The sequence below is a fragment of the Bos grunniens genome, chromosome 19 (genome assembly GCF_055505025.1).
Source record: "Bos grunniens cultivar Pamir isolate PY7600 chromosome 19, Bosgru_T2T1.0, whole genome shotgun sequence".
Classification (NCBI taxonomy): domain Eukaryota; kingdom Metazoa; phylum Chordata; class Mammalia; order Artiodactyla; family Bovidae; genus Bos; species Bos grunniens.
This window is the reverse complement of record NC_141183.1, coordinates 13,608,867-13,631,704: the sequence shown is the minus strand read 5'-3', so window position 1 is coordinate 13,631,704 and position 22,838 is coordinate 13,608,867. Positions and strand designations below refer to the sequence as shown.

The window sequence follows — 22,838 nt, the reverse complement described above, 5'->3', positions numbered from 1 at the left end:
GGGGCCAAGGGAGGGATGAGAGGCGGGGGCAGAGTCACACAGGGGTGACAACAGAGTAGAACAGACAACGAACCACCAACAGAACACACAAGCAGTGGACAGGGACCTGGAGAGACCGGCTGGGGAAGCACGGGGCCCTCACTGTGCGGGGGCATGAATCCAGACCCGAACAAAAGCCAGGGAGCTGGCCGCTGAGCTCCTGCCTCATGTGCCGTCAGGTCAGGGGAACACCACCCGCCCACCCCCAGAGGGTCCCGAAGGAAGGAGGCAGCGCTCCCTCACAGGGACGCCCACCCAGGCGCCTGCTCACCGTGGACTCGGTCAGGCCACCCACGGACACGGCCAGCCCCAGCAGCACGTGGTAGCGGTAGGCAGGCAGCCCCAGGAGGCGGGCCACGCGCGGGAAGGCTTGGGAGGGCGCGCCCCAGTTCACGGAGGCCACGGCGGCCCTGCAAGACAGGAGCAAGAGCTGGAGGCGCTGCCCCATGGGGAGCAGGGCTGTCCCCCCGCCCTGGAGCAGGGCCCAGCACCTGGGGAAGAGCCTCTCCAGCTCCGGCCGGGCGGGCACGTGGGGGATGGCAGGGCTGTCGGCGTGCAGCAGCGCCAGGAACACGCGAGCCGCGTGTGCACGGAACCGGTCGATCTTCTCACTCGCCTGCTGGGCTAAGCAGCACATGAGCTGTTGGCAGCTGCAGACCAGAGTGCAGGGTTAGCGCGTCTGGAACCGGAGAGTGGGCACCTGGGCCAACCTGGCGGCGGGTGGGATGGGACCTGACGCCTCAGAAGCCCGCGCGGGAGGTCTGGAGTGGAAGCAGTGGGCCTGACATGACCATGGGCTCCAAGAAGGGGAAGAGATGGAGGAAGGGGCATCTGCAGCCAGAGGAACTGAGCTGGGGGCTGCTGGGGAAGCCAGCCCGGGTCTCCTCAGGGGCCTGGACAAGAGCAATGGAGGGGGCATGGTGACCCCAAGCTGGCAAGGTGCCCAGAGGCAGCCCGGTGCCCAGGGCACCAACAGAGCACAGAATGGCCAGTCTCCAGCGGCACAGGGGCCCTGAGGTCAGGAGCTGGCTGTCCTCCAACAGGCCTGAACCCCAGGAGAGGCTGAGCCAGGGGCAGGGGCCCTGGTGTCAGGAGGGAGGGCCTGGGCTGCCCCTCTCCCTACACGGGGAGAACAGACTCACAGGGGGGCCTCGATCAGCTCTGGCTGGTTCCGACCCAGCAGGAGAGTCAGGTCCATCAGACTGGTCATGGCTGCCTCGCGGACCCTGCAGAGACATGGAGGGGCTGAGGAGCTGGCCTACTGCCCCAGGTGCTACGTGACCATCAGCCACTCAGCAGGGCCTGGCGCCCTCAACCCGGGACAAAAAACATGCAGGAGGCTCGACAAAGGCTGCTCGCAGCCCTTCTCTGAGGATGCTTCCCTCACATATTACCTCAGAAACACCTGACACCCAAAGACAAATGGCCAGGGCCCAGAAAACTCTCCAATAGTGCACAGAGAAATAGCGCTGGTTCCCCCTGAACCTTTAAGCACAGAACATACCCACAAAGTCGGTTTGTTTTTTCCTCCTGGCAAAAAAACTTTTAAAGGCTTTTTGAGGGATAAATGTATGTAGAACAGCTCCTGTTTGCTGGTCTAACTCCAGAGTAAGAGCACCATTTCAAACTTGGGACAAAGAACACTCAGTCCAGCTGGGCAATGGGGACCACAAACAGCCCCACATTACCAGGGTCAGCAGGGACTACACACCCAGGGCATCCACCCTCCCGCCAAGGAGAGAGCACCACCCAGGAGGTAGCATGCACCATCACGCGGTCAGAAGACCAGACCCTGAGCAGCCGCCTACACCAGGCGAGATGGAGACCATGGCTCTGCATTCGAGGCAGGCCCGCTGCCTGCTGCAGAGCCGTCAGTGCCCTCTGGAAGGACGAAGCAGAACCAGAGCGTCCTCAGTGTCCAGGATCCGCTCGAGAGCCACATGGCACAAAAAGAACCAGGAAGACGGGCCCCATGTCCCGGGCAGACGTGAGCCCCGGCTGCAGGCAGAGCACCATCGCCCACACTGCCCTGGGGATCAAGAGCCCAGCCAGGGTCAGAGCAGCGACATGGACCACCTCTGGCCTTGGTGGGACACTCATGAGAAGAGCAGGGGACGAGGACAGCACGAGCGCCTCACCAGGCGCCCACGTCCCCGCGGCTGTCGGTGGTGTAATCCTTCAGACAGTCCAGCAGCGTGCAGTAAATCTGGGAGACGTTCTCTCTGCACACAGCTTCGTCCGGAGGCCCTTCTGCCCGCACACCGACAGTCTGGCAAATCCTAAAATTAAAAACGTGTGAAACCCAGCTAACGTCTGAGAATCCCATGCAAGCTCTCCTGCCGTTCTTGTCGTTTTGGCTGGATGTGTCTTTCCTGCCAGGATGCCCTCAGAACAGACCCATAACCTCAGAAGCAGACTCATAATGCTCCTGCACTAATGCAATGCTGAATGACACGTCGCCAAGCCACATTTCTAGCGTCTACAGTTTCAGGGTGCACTGGGGGCTGGCTGTGGCTGGCCCCTCCTACCCCGCCATCCTACAGAAGGCACTCCACAGGGCTTGTCAGAGAAAGGGCAACCCCTCCCGACGTGCATGTGTGTGACTAACGTCAGCATTCCCTCCACACAGGCAACCGGGGGGTCACGAGCAGATAACTCAGCCCCAGTTCCTGAGCAGGCCCACTGTCCCCAAAACACAGAGGTAAGTGCACTATGGGTTTCATTATTCATTATGACAAAACCGTAATGATCCTCTATGAGTTGGCATGTTCTCAGACAGTCCTCTGTAAAGAGAAGAAACTAGAAAATAAAAATGTTTGCCTCAAAGTAGATTCAGCCCCTGACCCACGGGTATTCTCACACAAACTGCTGTGAACATCCCTTCATGCTCGGTCGCTGGCTTTTGAGAGGACAGTGACTTTGGAGAGAAAAACCAGCAGGGCTCACCTAGAGATGGCCTTCAAGGCATCCCGCCTGGCCTCAGCAAAGCTCACGTCCTTGGGAGAAATGTGGGTAACGGCCCTCAGGCCTGCTAGAACCTGAAAAGCAAAGGCAGAACTGCGGGCCTGAAGATGCACGTACGTGCACGCAGGTGGAGGCCTGGCCTGGCACCCTGTGCCCGGAACACAGCACAGTATGGCTGGCGGCTTGTCCGGGTAGACCACATGCTCTGGAGCACACACAGGGCCCGAGTGGGGCAGAATAGACCACATGCTCTGGAGCACACACAGAGCCCGAGTGGGCAGAGGCGCCTCCAGCACTTCCCACGGCTGGCTCCTAACGACCCTCCTACCCACGCCCCCATCACTGGCACTCAGGCCATCTCTGCCAGTCTGCCTCCTCCCTCCAGGACAAGACCCTGCACCCAAGGCCAGCCATTCCCTCCTGCTCCCTGCTTGGAAAGTGCCCAGCTGCTCACATCTTCACCAGTTACTCTGGAAGTGACAGTTCCATTCTAAATGCCAGGTGCTTCAAATAGAAAAGCCCCCGGGCAGGGTTTGGATGGTCTGCTCCCCATCTTGATACCTAAGCTGGTCTGGTGCCTTGGATCCCAAGCTGTCAGGGGCAGGGGAAGGCAACACAGGTGAGGGGCACATGTGTGCCAGGCACCTGGCCACAGTGACACCTGGGAGGTGGGCCGCCAGGACCACGACTGACGTGTGAGTCGAGGGAAAGGGGAGCACAAAGGGGAGAGCTGGGTGGGCTGAGGCCGGCAGGGTCTCCTAGGTCCGACTCTGGCACCCACTCGCCCAGGGAGCTCAGGAGCCGAGGCAGGGGATGAGGGGAGCTGATGGGTCACCCTGAAAGGAGACAGGCCGAGGATCATGGAACTCAAGGGCAAGCAGAACCCTGCCCCCCAGTCATGCCAGAGCATAGGACCCCGTGTTGGGGAGAAAAGGCCCCTCCCCAGGAGGAGTTCTGGGGTGGGAGGCCTGGGACCTTCACGTGGGCACGGGGGCAGCCTTCCCAGATGAGGCCGGAGACATTTGCTCCTAATGCAGAAAAGGCTGGACGGCACGCCACAGGCAAGGAAAGGCTGGGGGTGTTTCCACGGAGGCCGAGGCTCCCTCCTCAGCCAAGGAGTCAGCTCCCCCAAGCCTCCTCAGCTAGACTGCTCACCAGGCTCTCACAGACCACTCACTGCCCTGGGTGTTCCCCTCCCCTTCCTTACGGATGCACACGCTGGCCTGCAGGAACCCCTTCGGCCTACATACCCCGCTCGTGGGTCCGGTCCCACACGGCCCCCGCCATGCTAGGCCAGCCTCACCTGCCGGAGCCGGCCCTTCAGGAAGAAGGCCGGCAGGGCGCCCAAGGCCAGGGCACAGCCACAGCGAGTCATTTCCTCGGGGCTCTGGAGTTCAGCGAGATACAGCTTCACCAGCTCCTCTGAAAAGAAAGGACCAGAGCGTGACCACTGTTGTCCATTATCCACAAGACACACTCCCCAAGTACAGTCCAGAAGATGAGCAAACAGTGGCTGAAGGAAGGAGGGGCGACTTAGACGCCTAGAGCAGACGTGTTTTCAAAGCAGCGTAAATCAGCCAGATTGAAGAAAAGAGATTTTCAGTAGGTGGTTTTAAGATTTTCATAAGCAATTTTAATACACAATTTCACTCTTGAGAAAATAAAGCCAACAGTTTTACCAGTAGTCAACACGGTCAAACTTCTGTTTTTTATTCACTAAGAACACAAATGCTTTCCTCAGATGATGAGGATACTTCCTCAAAGACCGAGAGCGAATGTGGTCCCAAGTGGGACCCCCAGGGCTAGGTGCTCAGGCGCAGCAGGGGTGCAGGGGCCACTCCGCACGAGACACCCACGGCCGGTCGGGCAGAAACGGGCAGTGCAGTCAGTCAGACTGAGAGAGCACAGGGCTGGGAAAGCAGACCTTCCCACACGGGAGAGGCCAGTCATGGGAACTGGAGAGCAACCGAAACAGAGGTTTGACAGGGAGACACAGGACAGGCTGGTAAAGAATCCGCCTACAATGTGGGGACCTGGGTTTAACCCCCGGGCTGGGAAGGCCTCCTGGAGAAGGGAAAGGCTACCTACCCACTCCAGTGTTCTGGCCTGGAGAATTCCATAGATTATACAGTCCACGGGGTTGCAAAGAGTCGGACACGGACTGAGTGACTTTCACTTTCACAGGAAAAGGGGCCCTGAAGCTATTCAAGAATTCAAGGAGGTCAAGTGGAAAACAGCTCTGTTCTCTGGAAAGGCAGCTCCGAAGTCGAGGAAGGCCGGACGCCCTTGCTCTGTACCCACCACAACCAAAGAGGCGGTGCCACCACCGCTTACACTTCAACACAGCAAGGCTTCTGTAACGTGTGTGTGAAAGCCTCCGTCCTCATACATTAGGGTGGGGGAAACGAATTCCACTTGCACGGACACCTTTGGTGGAACTTACGATAACACACTTCAGCTGAAAATCCTCTTTCTAGACATGGAGTCTGCGGACACAGAGGGCCAACTGTGCTGGCTCTTTAGGTAGAACTGCGTGTGGTACGAGGACACAGTATAACGTCACTAACTCAGAAAGTCTATCAGGATCAGATGACAAAGTATTTTCTAACTTTTGGAAAAATTCCCAAAAAGTAGATTTAGACTACTGCATCCATGATTCCAGATGTACAAGCTGGATTTTAAAAAGGCAGCAGATCAGATCAGATCAGTCGCTCAGTCGTGTCCGACTCTCTGCGACCCCATGAATCGCAGCACGCCAGGCCTCCCTGTCCGTCACCAGCTCCCGGAGTTCACTCAGACTCACGTCCATCGAGTCAGTGATGCCATCCAGCCATCTCATCCTCTGTCATCCCCTTCTCCTCCTGCCCCCAATCCCTCCCAGCATCAGAGTCTTTTCCAATGAGTCAACTCTTTGCATGAGGTGGCCAAAGTACTGGAGTTTCAGCTTCAGCATCATTCCTTCCAAAGAAATCCCAGGGCTGATCTCCTTCAGAATGGACTGGTTGGATCGCCTTGCAGTCCAAGGGACTCTCAAGAGCCTTCTCCAACACCACAGTTCAAAAGCATCAATTCTTCGGCGCTCAGCCTTCTTCACAGTCCAACTCTCACATCCATACATGACCACTGGAAAAACCATAGCTTGACTAGACGAACCTTTATTGGCAAAGTAATGTTTCTGCTTTTGAATATGCTATCTAGGTTGGTCATAACTTTCCTTCCAAGGAGTAAGCGTCTTTTAATTTCATGGTTGCAGTCACCATCTGCAGTGATTTTGGAGCCCAGAAAAATAAAGTCTGACACTGTTTCCACTGTTTCCCTATCTATTTCCCATGAAGTGATGGGACTGGATGCCATGATCTTCGTTTTCTGAATGTTGAGCTTTAAGCCAACTTTTTCACTCTCCTCTTTCACTTTCATCAAGAGGCTTTTTAGTTCCTCTTCACTTTCTGCCATAAGGGTGGTGTCATCTGCATATCTGAGGTTATTGATATTTCTCCCGGCAATCTTGATTCCAGCTTGTGTTTCTTGCAGTCCAGCGTTTCTCATGATGTACTTTGCATATAAGTTAAATAAACAGGGTGACAATATACAGCCGTGACGTACTCCTTTTCCTATTTGGAACCAGTCTGTTGTTCCATGTCCAATGCTAACTGTTGCTTCCTGACCTGCATACAAATTTCTCAAGAGGCCTATCAGGTGGCCTGGTATTCCCATCTCTTGAAGAATTTTCCACAGTTTATCGTGATCCACACAGTCAAAGACTTTGGCATAGTCAATAAAGCAGAAATAGATGTTTTTCTGGAACTCTCTGGCTTTTTCTATGATCCAGCAGATGTTGGCAATTTGACCTCTGGTTCCTCTGCCTTTTCTAAAACCAGCTTGAACATCAGGAAGTTCACGGTTCACATATTGCTGAAGCCTGGCTTGGAGAATTTTGAGCATTACTTTACTAACGTGTGAGATGAGTGCAATTGTGCAGTAGTTTGAGCATTCTTCGGCATTGCCTTTCTTTGGGATTGGAATGAAAACTGACCTTTTCCAGTCCTGTGGCCACTGCTGAGTTTTCCAAATTTGCTGGCATATTGAGTGCAGCACTTTCACAGCCTCATCTTTCAGGAACCAGAGATCAAATTGCCAACCTCCACTGGACCATAGAAAAAGCAAGGGAATTCCAGAAAAACATCTATATCTATTTCATTAACTTTGCTAAAGCCTTTTACTATGTGGATCACAACAAACTGCAGAAAATTCTTAAAGAGATGGGAAAACAAGATCACCTTACTTGCCTCCTGAGAAACCTGTTTAAAGGTGAAGAAGCCACAGTTAGAACCGGACATGGAACAGACTGGTAGAAAGTTGGGAGAGGAGTATGTCAGGTTGTATACAGTCGCCCTGCTTATTTAATTTACATGCAGTGTATATCATGTGAAATGCTGTGCTGAATGAATTACAAGCTGGAATCAAGATAGCAGGGAGAAATATCAACAGCCTCAGATATGCAAAAAGCAGAAAGTGAAGAACTAAAGACCCTCTTGATGAAGGTGAAAGACGAGAGTGAAAAAACTGGCTTAAAACTCAACATTCAAAAAACTAAGATCATGGTATCTGGGTCCAACAGTTCAGTTCAGTCGCTCAGTCGTGTCCGACTCTTCGCGACCCCATGAATCACAGCACGCCAGGCCTCCCTGTCCATCACCAACTCCCGGAGTTCACCCAAACTCATGTCCATCGAGTCGGTGATGCCATCCAGCCATCTCATCCTCTGTCGTTCCCTTCTCCTCCTGCCTCCAATCCCTCCCAGCATCAGGGTCTTTCCCAATGAGTCAACTCTTCGCATCAGGTGGCCAAAGTATTGGAGTTTCAGCCTCAGCATCAGTCCTTCCAATGAACACCCAGGACTTGTCTCCTTTAGAATGGACTGGTTGGATCTCCTTGCAGTCCAAGGGACTCTCAAGAGTCTTCTCCAACACCACAGTTCAAAAGCATCAATTCTTTGGCTCTCAGCTTTCTTCACAGTCCAACTCTCACATCCGTACATGACCACTGGAAAAACCACAGCCTTGACTAGATGGAACTTTGTTGGCAAAGTAATATCTCTGCTTTTTAATATGCTATCCAGGTCAGTCATAACTTTCCTTCCAAGGAGTAAGCGTCTTTTAATTTCATGGCTGCAATCACCATCTGCAGTGATTTTGGAGCCCCCAAAAATAAAGTCTGACACTGTTTCCACTGTTTCCCCATCACTTCATGGCAAATAGATGGGGAAAAAATGGAAACAGGGACAGACTTCATTTTCTTGGACTCCAAAAATCACTTCAGACAGTGACTACAGCCATGAAATTAAAAGATACTTGCTCCTTGGAAGAAAAGCTATGATAAACCTAGACGGTATATTTAAAAACAGAAACATCACTTTGCTGACAAAGGGATGTAGTGTCAAAGCTATGGTTTTTCCAGTAGTCATCTATGGATGTGAGAGTTGGACCATAAAGAAAGCTGAGCACCAAAGAACTGGTGCTTTTGAACTGTGGTGCTGGAGAAGACTCGAGAGTCCCTTGGACAGCAAGGAAATCAAATCAGCTGATCCTAAAGGCAATCAACCCCAAATATTCGTTGGAAGAATGGATGCTAAAGCTGAAGTTCCAATACTCTGGCCACCTGATGCAAAGAGTCAACTCATTGGAAAAGACTTTGATCCTGGGAAAGATTGAAGGCAGGAGAATAGGGTGACAGAAAATTAGAGGGTTGGATGGCATCACTAAATCAATGGACATGAGTTTGAATACACTCATGAGAGATAGTGAAGGACAGGGAAGCCTGGCATGCTGCAGTCTATGGGGCCGCAAAGAGTCAGACAAGACTTAGCAACTGAAAAATAACCCATGATTCTTCCATACTTAAAATAATTTTTGAAGTGTTCCATATATTTTTGAAGTAACTGTAATAAATATTCTGTATTATGATACAAGGGAAAGCTCCAGGCCACATAACGTGTAAATACAAAGTTTTTTAATATGAAACTCCCACTCCGGAACTAGACCCTACAAACAGGACCGTGTGACGTGTCAGATAAACTGCAGCTTAGAGGCTAGTTCCGGAAAACCCAACTGATGCAAAGACATGCAACAAGACAGCTACACCGACGCTGTTCATGGGAAGAGGAAAAGATAATAACACATGAAGGACACGTGCCAGAAAAGCATTGTGGGTCATACAAAAATTCTAAATGCACTTAACCATGAAATAGAAAAGTCAGTCAAGTAATCACCGAATGAACAGACTCCAAGGAAAAAGCATGAAAGCAGGAGGACGTGGGAAGGCAGCAGAAGCGGACAATTCTGAGCTGACAGAGCCTGGGGAACGAGTGCGAACGACCGTCCCCTGATAATGAGGGCTGGGCCCCGAGGAAGACCAGGGACAGGACAGAAGAGAGGTCCTCCCAGAGACAAAGCTCCACCACAGCACTGGGAGCCTCCAAAGTCCAAAACAGGGCACAGTGGACTTAAAAACATAACTTAACAAAACACCGCTGAAGTAAGAGTTGATTCTACAGTAAAGTGGTAACATCCGGGAAGTGGAGCCCACGTGGCCTCAGAGAAGTCTGGCTCCAGGTGAGGATGGGATGGGCTGAGGAGGGGCGGCATCACCACAGCCTGCCGCCCACTCTCTCTACCCCCCAGGCCCGTCCACACCACAGCAGGAGAGGCAGGCACCCCACAGCCACCCACCCCCAGCCCCACTGGGTGCAGGGCTGAGTGCAGACACCCACTCACCCTGTGCGGCAGCCTCTGCCTCCCCAGGCTCCCGGGCGTGGTACTCGCTGCAGAGGGCGGCCAGGGCCGACACAGCCGCCTCCTGAAACGGAGGAGACGTGAGTGAGCTGCAGGCTCCTGGTCAAGGAGCAGCCAGGTGGCCCTGCGGTCAGGCCAGTGACTTGGTTTGAAAGACCCAGAGGCTGATGACATCATTCTTTCTGGTATGTCTGCTAGACATTGTCATCATCGTCAGTCAGATGTGGTCATAAGTTTACTATTCTCTGCAACTAATACACTGGATATAAAAGTTATTTTCTCCATACAGTGCAAATTTCACGTCTCTCCATGTGAAAGGCAATAATGAAATGTGGTGTTTTCTTCTTTCCCAGCTGAAATAATGATGGAAAAGTGTGTTAAACACCAGAAGCTGCATGGCAAGGCCCCTCAGGTGAGCCACAGAGAGGCCTAGTATGCAGTGGAGCTGGGGGCCCAGGACTGCTGGGAACAGGGCTGGTTGGACAAGAAGGAAGGGCTGACCCAAGGCTGGGGCACCTCAGGGGACAAAGCGCAGGAATGGGGTTCACACCACAGAGGCCCTTGGCCCTCCTGTTGCCTCCACAGTGGCTCACCTCAGCCTTTCTCCGTGGTGAAGACCACACGGGGCAAATGCTGGGTTCCTGTGTTCTTCCCAAGTGAAGGTCGCTTGGTCGTGTCTGACTCTGTGGCCCGATGGACTATTCAGTCCATGGAATTCTCCGGGCCAGCATACTGGAGTGGGTAGTTCCCTTCTCCAGGGGATCTTCCCAACCCAGGGATCGAACCAGGGTCTCCTGCACTACAGGTGGCTTCTCCACCAACTGAGCTACCAGGGAAGCCTGGGTCTTCCCAGGGCTCCTTCAGATCAGGGAGCACCAACGGAGGTGCCGGGGGAGGGGTGTCCTCGCACAAATCAGAGCAGGTTCACACACGATCACGACTGGTGTGAATGAACTATGGATTGTTTTTAAAAGGAATTCTGACACCGATCATGAAGAACTCAAATTCAACTAGTAAAACTGTACCTGGATCCTACAGAACGATAAAGTTACTTATAGAAAAAGGGATGAAGACTGAAGATATGTTCTATTCACCCAACAGAAAAACTGAGACACAGGAGGCTGGAGAGCTACAAGAAAGACCAATATCTACTTCCAGTCCTTCATCCTCCACATCAAAGCCTAGTCATTATCAATACCAAGGCTATTATCTCTGCACGGGGGTAGGGGTTGCAACTCTGTTAGTCCAAAGTTCACCTGTCCTGAGGCAGGACAGCAGTGGCCACGGGGATGGGGACACACACCACACACTCTTGCTCACGTGACGTGACTGACACTGACATGCTGTCACGATTCTAGCAGTTTGCTCATCCGCACGTGAGCATCACAACAGGAGCCTCCAGCCCTAAATTATACAGCTCAATAGGGAACACGTTTAGAAGGCAAATTAATTAATAAAACTAGAAACAATAATAAAAAATTTAAATATTCTGGTCAATGATGGCTGCATTAGTTGTCCCGATCATAAATTACATAAACAATATCATTCAGAATTCCAAATATAATTATTGGCATTTATCAATCATGTTGGTCTACAAAAGGGACTCAAAATGCACAAAGACCTTTGAAACACTCAAATATTTATACACAGTGCAAAAGCCAGAGAGCCTTTGCTCCCCACACCTTTATATGTTGTCGAGAGTGACTTGAAATGAGGTGGAGGTTTTTCAAGGTGTCGTTTATCAGCCACTGCCAACCATCTGTCAAAGAAACAAATTCATTCAGCTGGTAAAGAACATTTGCATCAAATTAAAAACAACACCACACAGATCTTCTACCTCTCAAGTCAAAGTAGACAGTGACCTTTGAGAGGAACCTGCAGGAAATCTGAGGTACATGCTCTCCAGGTCGAATGAAATTCTAAAGGCCTTTGCCCTCTCCACCTATAGGGGTAAACTCTTCTTTCTGCTGTTGAAATGTGAAAACTGTCACGATGGGCAAGTTTTTGTTCTCCTTTTACACCTGCAAGCTTCAAGTGGTCTTTGCCTGTACTTCTTCCCTGAACAATCCCCCCACCAATAAAAATCAAACACAAAATTCAACTAGATCTAATACTTGGAAACAAACACTAACTCATTTTTTGCTTCTTCCTCAAGTTACAGAACTTCTGAGGCTGTAAAGCAAAGAGCCAGCACAGCCAGCAGGGGCGGTGACCCCAAGGCTTTTCTTACTACCTCTCTGTGACCAGCGGCCACAACGTCAGAGCCTGGAGACGCTCCAGACCAGCACCGGGGCCTGACTGCCACCCCTGGAAGAGCCGAGGCAGCTGCTGGGCCTCCGCTCTCGCCCCTCGGGCTGGCACTGTCCAAATGGGAGAGGAACGGCCGAGAATGCCTGGTGCTGGGCACAGCCGTGACAGGCAGAGCTCCAGTCGGGAGCCCTGAGGAAGGAGCTTGAGCCCTTGGAAGAGAAGGAAGAATCTCTGCTTCTGTGGGGAGAGTGTGGGGGATGCTCCCTGTTTACAGTGGGTTCTTAACAGCAACTTAAAACAGATTCTAACAAGATGGAATTTACCATCCACCCTAACAGGTTGGTCTTCACTTTTCAAGCTGAATTAGTTCTGGAAGAAAATGCCACAATGTGAGTCGCTGGAGAGGTGCACTTACCGATCACGGCGTCACCTCTGAAGGGCATTTTGGAAAGGGCCACGTTTTCTATTAAAATGCACACTAGGAAGAAAAAGGATGAACGCAATGTCATTTCCCCAAAAGTGCCCATCCCAGCACCCACCCTGCTGCACCGGAGCCTGGCGCGGCCAGCACCGCCTTCCCGCCCCTGCCCCTCAGCGCGGGCGTCGGGGGCGAGCCCCCAGCATGTCCTCAGCACCAGACCTGGCCCAGGCTCGGGGGCAGTGCCAGGAGCCACGAGCAGCAGCATCACGCTGGTGCCCTCGGGGAACCCTGCCCAGACAAGGGAGCAACACGTGGAGGCCGCAGGTCTGACCCCATAAGAACCCCCAGGGACAGACAACTCAGCTCTCAAACCACGGACACCCACAAGTGACCAGGCGCTGTGGCTGAGCAGCAGGCACCTGCCCAATGAGGACCACGGAGAAGCAAGTTCCCCTGGAGGGGGGCTCCCCCACCTCAGGTCAGCACCAGGGTCCGGACAGGGTCAGAGGAGGTAACACGTATCACCCCGACGGGACAGTCCCCAGATGAGCCACAGTGCACAAAGCTCTGGTAAATTCCTGACCTCTGTAAATAATGCAGTGTCCGTTTTAATAAACTACCACTTCTGCGCGTGGAAACATAGACCAGTAGAGCTGCTCAGCGGCCACCACCACAAGGACACCTGAGCCTCTGTGTGGTGGCCTCACATGGCTGTCCTGGCACCAAGGAGGCTCTGACCTGCCCGGCGCCTGCCCACAGGCCACGTGGCTCTGCCCATCCCACATGGCTCCTCACGCTGCCCATTCACACAGCAAATGCACCCCTACCTCGGTCACTACAATAGAACAGCCTAATGGTTTTCTCCTACTGAATGAGTAGTTTGCATTTGCTGGAAAAAATCTAACACTACAGAAAAATAAGATAGAAAACCACCACTGACATTTTGGTGGCCATGTAATTTGGGGGTCCCAACACGGACCTTCACAGGCTGAGAGAGCACAGGCGCTCCTCCTGTCAGCTCGGTGCCCTGACCCCGTCTTCACCACCTTGCTCCTGCCTTGACCCCGAAACTAAGCTGAGCTGGAGCATGGCTCCCACACCTCCTGTGTAAATGTGACCCTCAGAGGGTCACAGACCATAGGCGCCCCCCGCCATGGCCAGGCTAGGCTGGGCTGGCAGCAACAAATCCCAACCTCAGCGCCCACAGCAACAGAGGCTCCCTGTGCCCACTGCACAGCCGCCATGCCTCAGCAGGGGTGCCCGTCACTGCCCCCCAGGGACCAGTGACCGGCGGCAGCTGTCCTCTGAAATGCTGCCAGGCCAGCGAGGAAGCCAGCTCTTCAGTCTCTGCGAGCATGGACTCCACCCCACCTCCTCACACTCCCGACTCCCACCGTCCTGAGCACAGATGTGACCTGCCAGCACGAGGGGGCCTGGGGGCCGGAGGAGGGGTGTCCCAGCAGAGCCAGGATGCGCACAGGCCCCTCCCCGGCTCCAGCCACCAAACTGCTTTTCTTCTCAAACAACGTAACTGACCACGGGAGACCCCATGCTCTTTAGAAGACGGGCAACATCCCACACTATGGTTATGAAACTGTTAATCCAATATTTCCTGTTGGGCTCAGCTCTCCTTCCAGTTTCTGTCATGTCAAACAAGATGGCCACACACATCCCATCAGCACACAGACTGCCTGTCTGTCCAGCAGGATGCCTGTCACCCCTACATGTTTTGGGGGTGCAGAGTCCTAGGAGTGGCCATGCAGGGCAGAAGACTGCACATTTTTAATCCTAAGAGACAATGCCCTTCGCAACTGGAAAATGCTGTAACAACATATACTCCAGAGCAGGCGTTCCATCGGCAGAGGATCACCCAGCTCTGACGTAGCCAATATGATCGAGAAGACGCGTCCTCCTCGTGGAGCTAACCAGCATCTCCCCAGCAACCAGGTGAGGCTGAAAACTTCCTGGGTAGGAAGTTTTTTAGGGACCAATGTGATCACTTAATTTCTCCTAAAATTTCCTTCAAGTTTTAAAAAATGTACCTCCTACACTTAAGTTTAATCAGGAATTAATCAGTAAAATGTCCATTAATTAGAGATTTAGCTTTTTGTGTATGTGTGCAGAGGGGACACAGTTTTGGTTCCTTCCACGTGGTTCCTTGGGACATCATCAACCACTCTATCAACTGCCCTCTTCAGCCAGGTTGGAAACACGTACCTTCTTTGTCACACGTGAAATCCCATGTACGTTTGAAACTTCTGATTCTCCCTTCTGTTTTATCAATCTATCATATTGAAGAGGGAAAGAGGGCAACATTCGCAGTCCTAACTGTATCACCCCTTCATGGGACACTTACTCTACTCATTCATCCCACCCCAGCGGCTGCCAGCCCCGTAGCTACTAAAATGTATCTGGACCCACAGAAGCTGAAAATTAAGAGCCTGGGGTGCACACACACAGGAGAAGCAGCGGGCTGAGCAGGCAGCCCTGGAGTTAGGATGTGCAGGCCAGGTGCACCGCCACGGTAACTCTGACCAGAAAACGGCCCGGCCACTGGTCCCTGCAAAGGAGCCCATCAGGGAACTTTACAAGGTGGAAAACAAGTAAATAAATACCCTTGGGACTTTTGTCTTCCTTCAGTGGTGGGAAGAAAGGACCTTGCCCCACAACCTGCAGCCTCTGTTGCTCAGACCTACCTGCTTGTCTCATGAGCTCTCCTCCCAGACCCCTGAAAATTAATGAAAACAAAGTTAAAACTCTTGTTATACAAAACGTAAATATTTTCACCGAGTAACAGATGTAACTTCAGGCTCCAAAAAATATTAAGACGACATTAAAGAGCTGCATTTGTTGTTGGCCACGTGAACTACTTTTTATGAAAAGAAATGAAAATATGTGCTGTGACCGCTTATGAGATGATTTTCAGTTTTCACTGGAGACTCTAATCCCTGGTATGAATTATATCACAGAATCACATGTAACAAACTCCAAACACTGTTCAACTCTTATTTTGTAAAAACTACAGGAACTTAAGACACCAGGAAGATATCATCACCCAGCAGGATCGGGGAGAGGGGCTGCCCGCCTGGACCCCCGACTGACGTGGGACGCTGACGATGGGGAACTGGTGGACATGAGTTCAAGAAACACTCCGGGAGAAGGCAGGAAAGCTATGGCTTCCGGCCGAGGCAGAGGAACAGGATTCGAGTTCGCCCTCCTGCCTCAAACAAGTGGAAAACTGGACAAACATCCAGAGGCTTGCAGACAGAGGTGTGGGAGGAGGGAAGGAGCAACCAGGGCCCAGCAGGGGGGCCCCCGCAGATGGAGGTGGGGAGGCCAAGGCGGCCGGAATCTGAGGGGCTGCGGAGCAGCACCCCCAGCGCTGACCCTGAGATGCACGTTCGAGAAAGGAAACCACCTGAGTCTGAAAGAAGAAAAACACTCCTAAGGAGAAGGCGGGGCACGCATAGGAACCCATACAGGCGGGGGAGCCCCCTCAGGCAGAGCACGGGCCTCCTCAGGCACGAGGCACCAGGAGACCCCCGCAAGGAGCACCTGAGCGGCCGGCCCACTTGTTTTGGCCCTGCCAGGCCTCCAGAGCCGGCTGTGAAAGGGTCCAACTGAGCCCACCAGGCGAGCAGAGCCCGACAGCAGCAGGCGGCGCCCAGCGACAGAAACACCACAGAGCCCAGCGCCCCGCTGAGAATCAGAACACCCCTCACGACTCCAAGAAAACAACCCGCACAGACCCAGCAGCTCCCCAAGAGGAGGGGATACACACACAGGGTTGTCAGAACAGCTCTCAGCTCATGCACATGTCCCAGGAGGGGAGGAGAGGGACTGAGTCACAGCAAGACACAAACAGGACCTCAAGAAATAAAAACACAGACCTGAAAAGAAAAGCTGCACTGAACGCAATCAACGATGATGGGAACAGAAACCAAAGCAATAAAGACGAAGAGGTTAGAGAGACCCAGCTCAAAGATAAGCGAATCACGTAAAAACGACAGAGTCCGTTTAAATAGCCTCCGGTGGACCAAGTAGAGGGCGGTTTAAGTCACAGAAGGAGTAACAAGGACGGTACTAAATTACAGCACGGTGTTGGCGGGGGTGGGGGGGCGTGATAACAAGGACGTTACTAAATTACAGCATGGTGTTGGCGGGGGAGGGGCGGTGCACGAGTCTATAGTGATATATCAGACAGGCAGACAGCAGGGTGGGAGTGGGGAGGGACGCTGCTCTTTGCAGACAAGTCTCAGAAAATGCACATGGAAAGAATGAGGGAATCAGCCAGGCACCCACTGGCAGACCACAGGGTGATGGCTGACTCAGGCAAGGCCGGCGCTGGAAACCAGGATCCACGAGTCTTGAAACCACCGTCAGGCCAGTTGCTAGCTGCAAGGGGGTGCATGCCTCTCACCGGCACGTCTGACCTTCTGGAGGTCGTCCCTAAACCCAGGGGTCAAGTCAGCGTCTCCACCAGGGGGCAAACACACCGACGTCACAGGCAACACAAGGGTCCGCAGGGCCGCGCCGGCCACGCCACGGGCGAGCCAGAGCCGGCCATGCCGGCCACGCCACGGGCGAGCCAGAGCCGGCCGCACCGGCCACGCCATGGGCGAGCCAGAGCCGTCATGCAGGGAGCACCCCAGCAAACCCGGCATGTGCGACGGCACACAGCACACCTGGCCTGAAAAGAGGCTGCGTCGTGCAAAGCAAAAAGGGGGTAACTGAGTAACACCAAACACAGCACAAAAACTTGAGTAGGTCCTAGCTCAAGGGGGAAAGAAGGCTACGGAGAGCATTTGAAGACAAGCTGAAGGAACCTCCGCTTACAGGTCACGGAGGTCACATGGAACCTCCTGGGTGCAGCGCAGACGCTGGTCGTATGTGGTCACACAGGAGAAAGTCCCTGCTCTTCCCTGATCCTTTCTCAAGTTTTAAAGAGGAAGTAACAGGCCCAGAACTTACTAAAGAAAACAAACAACACACGTATACAGAAAGAAAGAAAGCAAACGGTCAAGATGTTATGAATGACTGACTGAGGTGAGGAAGGGTGAACAGGCATTCCCTGCGTGATTCTTTTAATTTTACTTAGACCCTAAACTCAAGATAAAACGTTCGGGGTTAGGGAAAATCAGTCCTTGCTACGTCCTCCCCCAGGAAGATTTCTGAGCACAGTCCACCCAAGAGAACGCAGTTCCCAGAGTCGCTCACATCTCTGAGAAAGCAAGGGGGCCCCAAAGAGACCGGGGGAACCCAGCACCCCTGAGGCCACAAGGCCGTGGCTCCCAGGACATCAGGTGGCCTCCCAAGGGCCAACTGCTTCACTCACAGAGGGGCAGGAGCACACCCCCCAGGGGACCAGAAGAGAGGGCGGGTGCAAACCCCACATGCAACTCACATTTCCCTCCAAGATCAAGATCCAGCTCCCTCGACCACATGACCTGCCGTTTCCATTTCCCCACAGTTCACATTTCTTTAAGACTTTCTGTCCTGCAAAGGATGGCCTGTCACCACTCCTGCAGGAGGGCCTGACGCTGCCAGACACGTAGGGACTGGGCCGTGGCCACCACAAGCAACGAGGCCCCCACGCACTCAAGTGTCAGAGGAAATTCAGCGAGGGCTCCCCAGAGAGCTCCAGGCCCGCTGACGGAAGTGCCTACCAGGTTTCAGAGCTTGGGCGTTCCCAGTCAGGAGCACCACGCAGCCTGGCCAGGAGTTCTCACCCTCCTGCCCCTCCTCAACAGGGATTCTCCTTCCAACCTGCCGGACACAGCGAGTGCTCAGAGCTCCCACTGCACACGGCGGTCCTCCCAGCACAAGCCCCCCACAGCCAGCCAGCACTGACCACCCCTGGTGTCACGGGGCCGCCCTGTCAGTCTGTCAGAACCTGTGAGATGCTCCAGCCCTGTGTCCTTTGCCAATGTCAGAGGGATCTTCAGGTCACGTGGGACCCAAGGTTCTAGCACCAGACTGACCTAAGGGGTCCCTTCCAGGAGAGAGGATTTACTTCCATAGGCGAGGCTGCTTCCTGGAGGTGAGGGCCAAGAAGGAAGGGTCTGGAGCTTTGTCCCTTCCAGCTCCAAGGAGGTCCCAGCTATGGAGGTCTGAGCCCAAGAAGGCTCTGCCAGGCAGGATCCTCCATTTACTTGGGCCGGGAGCCCTGTGGGAGGGAGGTCAACACTGGTAGTGCCATCTGTGGTGGGGCCTCACATCACAGAGAATCAGCTCAACCCAATGGAAACCCTGGATGCCAAGGCTGGGGGGGTGGTCTCCCTGGGTGGCAAAAGCTGTGTGCCACAAGTAGCCATTAGGAGGATTTGGTTTGACTCCACGGGGACAGGACCCAGCCAGGAAGCTGTGCCTCATCTGCCAGGGACTCTGTCCTCTGGGCCTTTTATGTTGCTGATTTGAATGAACACTTTTGCAGCAATAAGCCACAGTCACAGCATCAAGAGCTCAGTTGGTAAAGAATCCGCCTGTAATGCAGGAGACCTGGGTTCAATTCCTGGGTTGGGAAGATCCCCTGGAGAAGGGAAAGGCTACCCACTCCAGTATTCTGGCTGGAGAATTTCATGGACTGTATAGTTCATGGAGTCGCAAAGAGTCAGACATGACTGAGTGACTTTCACTTTCATTTTTTTCCACAGCACCAAAGGCTATGCTGAGTGCCGAGTCCTTCTGCCAGCCCAGTCCCTGATCCTGGGAGTGGTCTCGGGGACCCCCAAATTCACAATCAGAAAACAGTCGAAGGAAATAGTGGGGCTAAGCTGGATCTCACAGGTCAGGACTGGACACTCGGATTCAGGCCCCTGCAGTCTGGTCCTGTGGGGCACGTGCCCTCCCTTCTGTGGTCTGTGTGGGAGTCATATCTGGGGAACAAACACTGCTGAGGCGCCAGGCCCGTCCCACCCAGAGCCCTTGTTACACCAGACGCCACGCGCATCATCTCCCTACGCTGGCCTCAAGGAAGGGGCTTCTTTTCTATTACTTTTGAGATTTATCACTAGAAAAGAACATTTAAAGGCAATGAACAGATGTGCATTTGGAATTTGTAAAATGCTAACAATATCATCAGAAGTCTTCAGCTCCAAAAAAAGCCACACACGACAAAAGCACACTGGCCCTAGGGTGGCCAGGGGTTCACTCCTCAGTTCACCTGGCACGCAGCTCACTCCCTGCTCATCCATGGTTAGTCCAGCAGAGTTCAGGCCACTTCATCAGGAACAAGTGAACACGTTTTCATGTATGAGAAAATGAGTCGTTCCTCTCTATTTAAAACAGATGAAAAGCAGGCAGGCAGCACTGGTGGAACAGCCAAGAGCGCCCACGGGAACTCCCTCCAGGCCTCCACCCAAGAAGCAGAAACCGGGAGGCAGAGCCACACCCACGGGTGCAGGTCCACACCAGGCCCCGCCCACCCAGCAGGAGACTCGCTCAGCAGAGTTATCACCTGCAGGATGCCTCTAAGGGAAGGACCATTAAACAGGAAACAGACACCACCAAAGAGCCCAGGAACCTCGTCCCGTCTCCACACTGACCACAGAGGGTCCTGACACAGGTATTCACCCAAGAAAAACAGAAACACACGTCCACACCAAGACTCATATGCCAATATGCACAGAAGTGAAGATGCCCATCACCTGGCAAGAAGGTACCAAGCACACAGGTCGCTGACCACCAACAGCTCTATGGGAGAACGCACCGCTATACACCAACCACATGGTGAATCTCAGAAACAGCACTCTCGGTGAGAAAGACCAGACCCTAAGACTGCACAGTATAGTTCTATCCACATGATAGTCAGAGGGCGGACCACAGCCACCAGGGCAGAGGGGACCTGCTGCAAAGGGCAGAAGGCAGATCCAGCCGGTGCCGCTGCTGCGGGTGGTCTGTCCACAGCCACAAGCCTGTCAGGCTCCACAGTCAAAGGCGGAAGCTTCTCGTCATGTTGTCTGTGAAGCTCAGAACCCAACCACGCCTTTCACGGCTCTTCACTCGCTCAAATACGACACACAGATGACTCAGCAAGGACCACTCAGGAGATGCCCGTGACTAGGGGCCCAATGTTTTCTTCACAAAACATAAAACTTTAGGTATGTAAATCTTACCTGTATAACTGACGATCGTAAAGCTAAAAATAAAGAATTGAAAATTAGTCATCTGAATTACTAGGATTTAAAAATATAACACAGCAGGTATATAACATCAACGAGCATCAGAAGGAGAACAGAGAGACAAGCACAGGTGGGCGTCTCGCAGGAGGGCTGACGGAGTGCACTCCACTCTCCAGGAGCACCTCGCTAAGAAGCCCCTCCCTCACTAAGACCCTCCGGCACAACTGCGCTTGATCCCCAAGACAGCCCAGATTCCTCCCTCCCTGGCCTGGTAGGGAAACCGAGGGTCAGAGCAGGGAGGAAGAGGGTCACCAGCCAGTGACAGCAGGGAGATGCCTGGATACCGGACCTGCCCCCCAACAGCCCCTTAGGCAGAAAATTAAGCCTGCCAGCCCTTCTCCTGGCAAGGAACTCAGAGAAGCACCTCAGCATCCCACTAACTACCGTCCCTGCCCCCACTCACTGAAAGCTCATGCTGTGCCAAAAACTCCACCCAACTCTCCAGACACATTCTTCAGTTCTCACAGAAACTCAAGCAAGTAGGTTCCGCTATCATCCAGGCTCTACAAAAAAAAGAAGCCGAGGACGGGGTGGTCCCCACACTGAACCTTCTACAGCACCACTTGGCATCAGCCTGGCTCCACAGTGTCCAGGTAGCACCAGACTCCACTCTACAGTGAGAAATGAGGGCTTCTCTGGCGGTCCAGGGGTTAAGAGTCCGCCTTGCAATGCAAGGGACACGAGTTAAATCCCTGGTCGGGGAACATCACCCCTGCACCACAACTCCCGAGATCAAGCTCTGGAGCCCGTGAGCCACAAATACTGGAGCCCAAGCGCCCTGGAGCCCACGCTCCAAACAAGAGAAGCCATCACCATGAGCAGCTCAAGCACTGCAACGGAGAGTAGCCCCTGCTTACCGGGATGAGAAAGCCCGAGTGCAGCAACAACGACCCACCACAGCCAAAAACATACACAGAGACACCCTTAAAGGTGAGAAACGCACCTAAACAGATGAAATGACTTTGCTAAAATGGAAATGAAGGCTAACAGCACCAACGGGATGAGGGGAAGATGTCAAAATGGTCAATTATCACATAAAAATCCTACAACAGAACTCAACCCAGAACAACAAATGGTAAAGCTTAACACTCAAGAGTGACTTTCATGCTATCCTATAACATTCAGACCCAGAGCTCGTACTTCACCAATTTTGAGTCACAAAAAGCGTTTGAGAATCTCAAAACCCAGAAAAACACACACACCTCCCCCCCAGAGAAGTGCATACATAAACCCTGGGTGTGACTGCAGACGTGGAGCTTCCCCCGTGGGGGTAAAGCTGGGGGCGCAAGGCCTTCTGTGAGCCACCACCCACCCACCATCCCGCGAGAATGCCCGGATCGAGGAGGGCGGCCAGGCAGTGCAGCAGGACCAGACGAGAGGCAGGCACTCTCTGCCAGGCCCAGCGGGGGACACTTGGCCACACAGGAGAGCCTGAGCTCACCCCCAGGGTTCGTGCCCAAAGCCCCAGGACCGACTCCAGGCTGTACTTGGAGCTGAGGAGCGGGAAGGGCGTGGGGGCAGGGAGGCCCCCAGGCACCAGGAGACCGAGGAGGGGGCGCCCCTGCGGCTCACACTGACCTGCTGGTGGATCTGCTTCAGGCCATGCATGGCCTTCTCGTCCAGGAAGTCCGAGACGGGCCTGCAGGAATTCAAACACGACATGTGAGGACCATGGTTTTGAGTCTGGGGCGGGGGGCTTGAAATTCCTAGGAGCCCTGGGGAGAGAAGTAGGGTCAACTCAGATCCGCTATCATCGTGCCCCCAGGGAACCACCTCAAGGGACAGGAATCGACTTTATATAACACAGTTTTCCTCAAGGTGGAGTTCAGGAGCCATGGCACAGACATAACAGTGTGTGGTGAGCTGTGTCTCTGAGGAAAAGTCAGTCAGAAAGTAAGAAGATGGAGCAACTGCTTCACAAAACATTCTCGACGTTCAGACGTTCTCAGCCACCCCATACTGCGTCTGTTGTTATTTATACCAACTGCACCAACAGAAGAGGCTCCTGGTTGAAACTTTTATATCCTCTAGTATTTTACATTATTCAAAGTGACAAACGAACACAGAATACTGAATACACGGCTACTCCACACCAAGTCTGGAAAACGTGTCTTTGCTTTACAATTTGTTTAAATCTCGGAAAGAACGAGGTGACAAGAGAAGCCCAGTGAGGTGGGATCCCCTAGAGAGGAC

General features: G+C 53.2%; 2 protein-coding genes and 1 long non-coding RNA gene across 13 annotated transcripts in view; 2 read left to right on the top strand and 1 right to left on the bottom strand.

Annotated features, from left to right (window-relative positions):
- Positions 1-6,307, top strand: part of QTGAL (queuosine-tRNA galactosyltransferase) — a 128,011-nt gene extending 121,704 nt beyond the window's left edge. For 4 of the 6 annotated variants that reach the window (XR_015147399.1, XR_015147398.1, XR_015147396.1 and 1 more), the window contains 2 exons: positions 2,669-2,740; positions 5,188-6,307. The gene's annotated coding sequence lies outside the window, so the exon portion shown is untranslated. Of the gene's footprint in view, positions 1-2,668; positions 2,867-5,187 lie in introns of those variants that run through there. The other 2 variants (XM_086356821.1, XM_086356816.1) reach the window with 1 other exon arrangement.
- The window catches only part of TBCD (tubulin folding cofactor D), a 148,834-nt gene that overhangs the window by 13,148 nt on the left and 112,848 nt on the right, over positions 1-22,838 (bottom strand). For all 6 annotated transcript variants that reach the window (XM_086356808.1, XM_086356807.1, XM_086356809.1 and 3 more), the window contains 12 exons: positions 22,224-22,284; positions 20,580-20,602; positions 15,162-15,193; positions 12,460-12,522; positions 11,477-11,553; positions 9,777-9,858; positions 4,307-4,425; positions 2,986-3,077; positions 2,178-2,318; positions 1,182-1,265; positions 531-689; positions 311-449 (listed from right to left, as the gene is read on the bottom strand). In XM_086356808.1, the coding sequence (XP_086212934.1) occupies positions 311-449; positions 531-689; positions 1,182-1,265; positions 2,178-2,318; positions 2,986-3,077; positions 4,307-4,425; positions 9,777-9,858; positions 11,477-11,553; positions 12,460-12,522; positions 15,162-15,193; positions 20,580-20,602; positions 22,224-22,284 (1,072 nt within the window). The remainder of the gene's footprint in view (positions 1-310; positions 450-530; positions 690-1,181; positions 1,266-2,177; positions 2,319-2,985; positions 3,078-4,306; positions 4,426-9,776; positions 9,859-11,476; positions 11,554-12,459; positions 12,523-15,161; positions 15,194-20,579; positions 20,603-22,223; positions 22,285-22,838) is intronic.
- LOC147351318 (uncharacterized) lies at positions 9,854-12,535 on the top strand. Its single transcript, XR_015147402.1, has 2 exons — positions 9,854-10,206; positions 11,950-12,535. It is a non-coding gene; the product is annotated as an uncharacterized LOC147351318 (long non-coding RNA).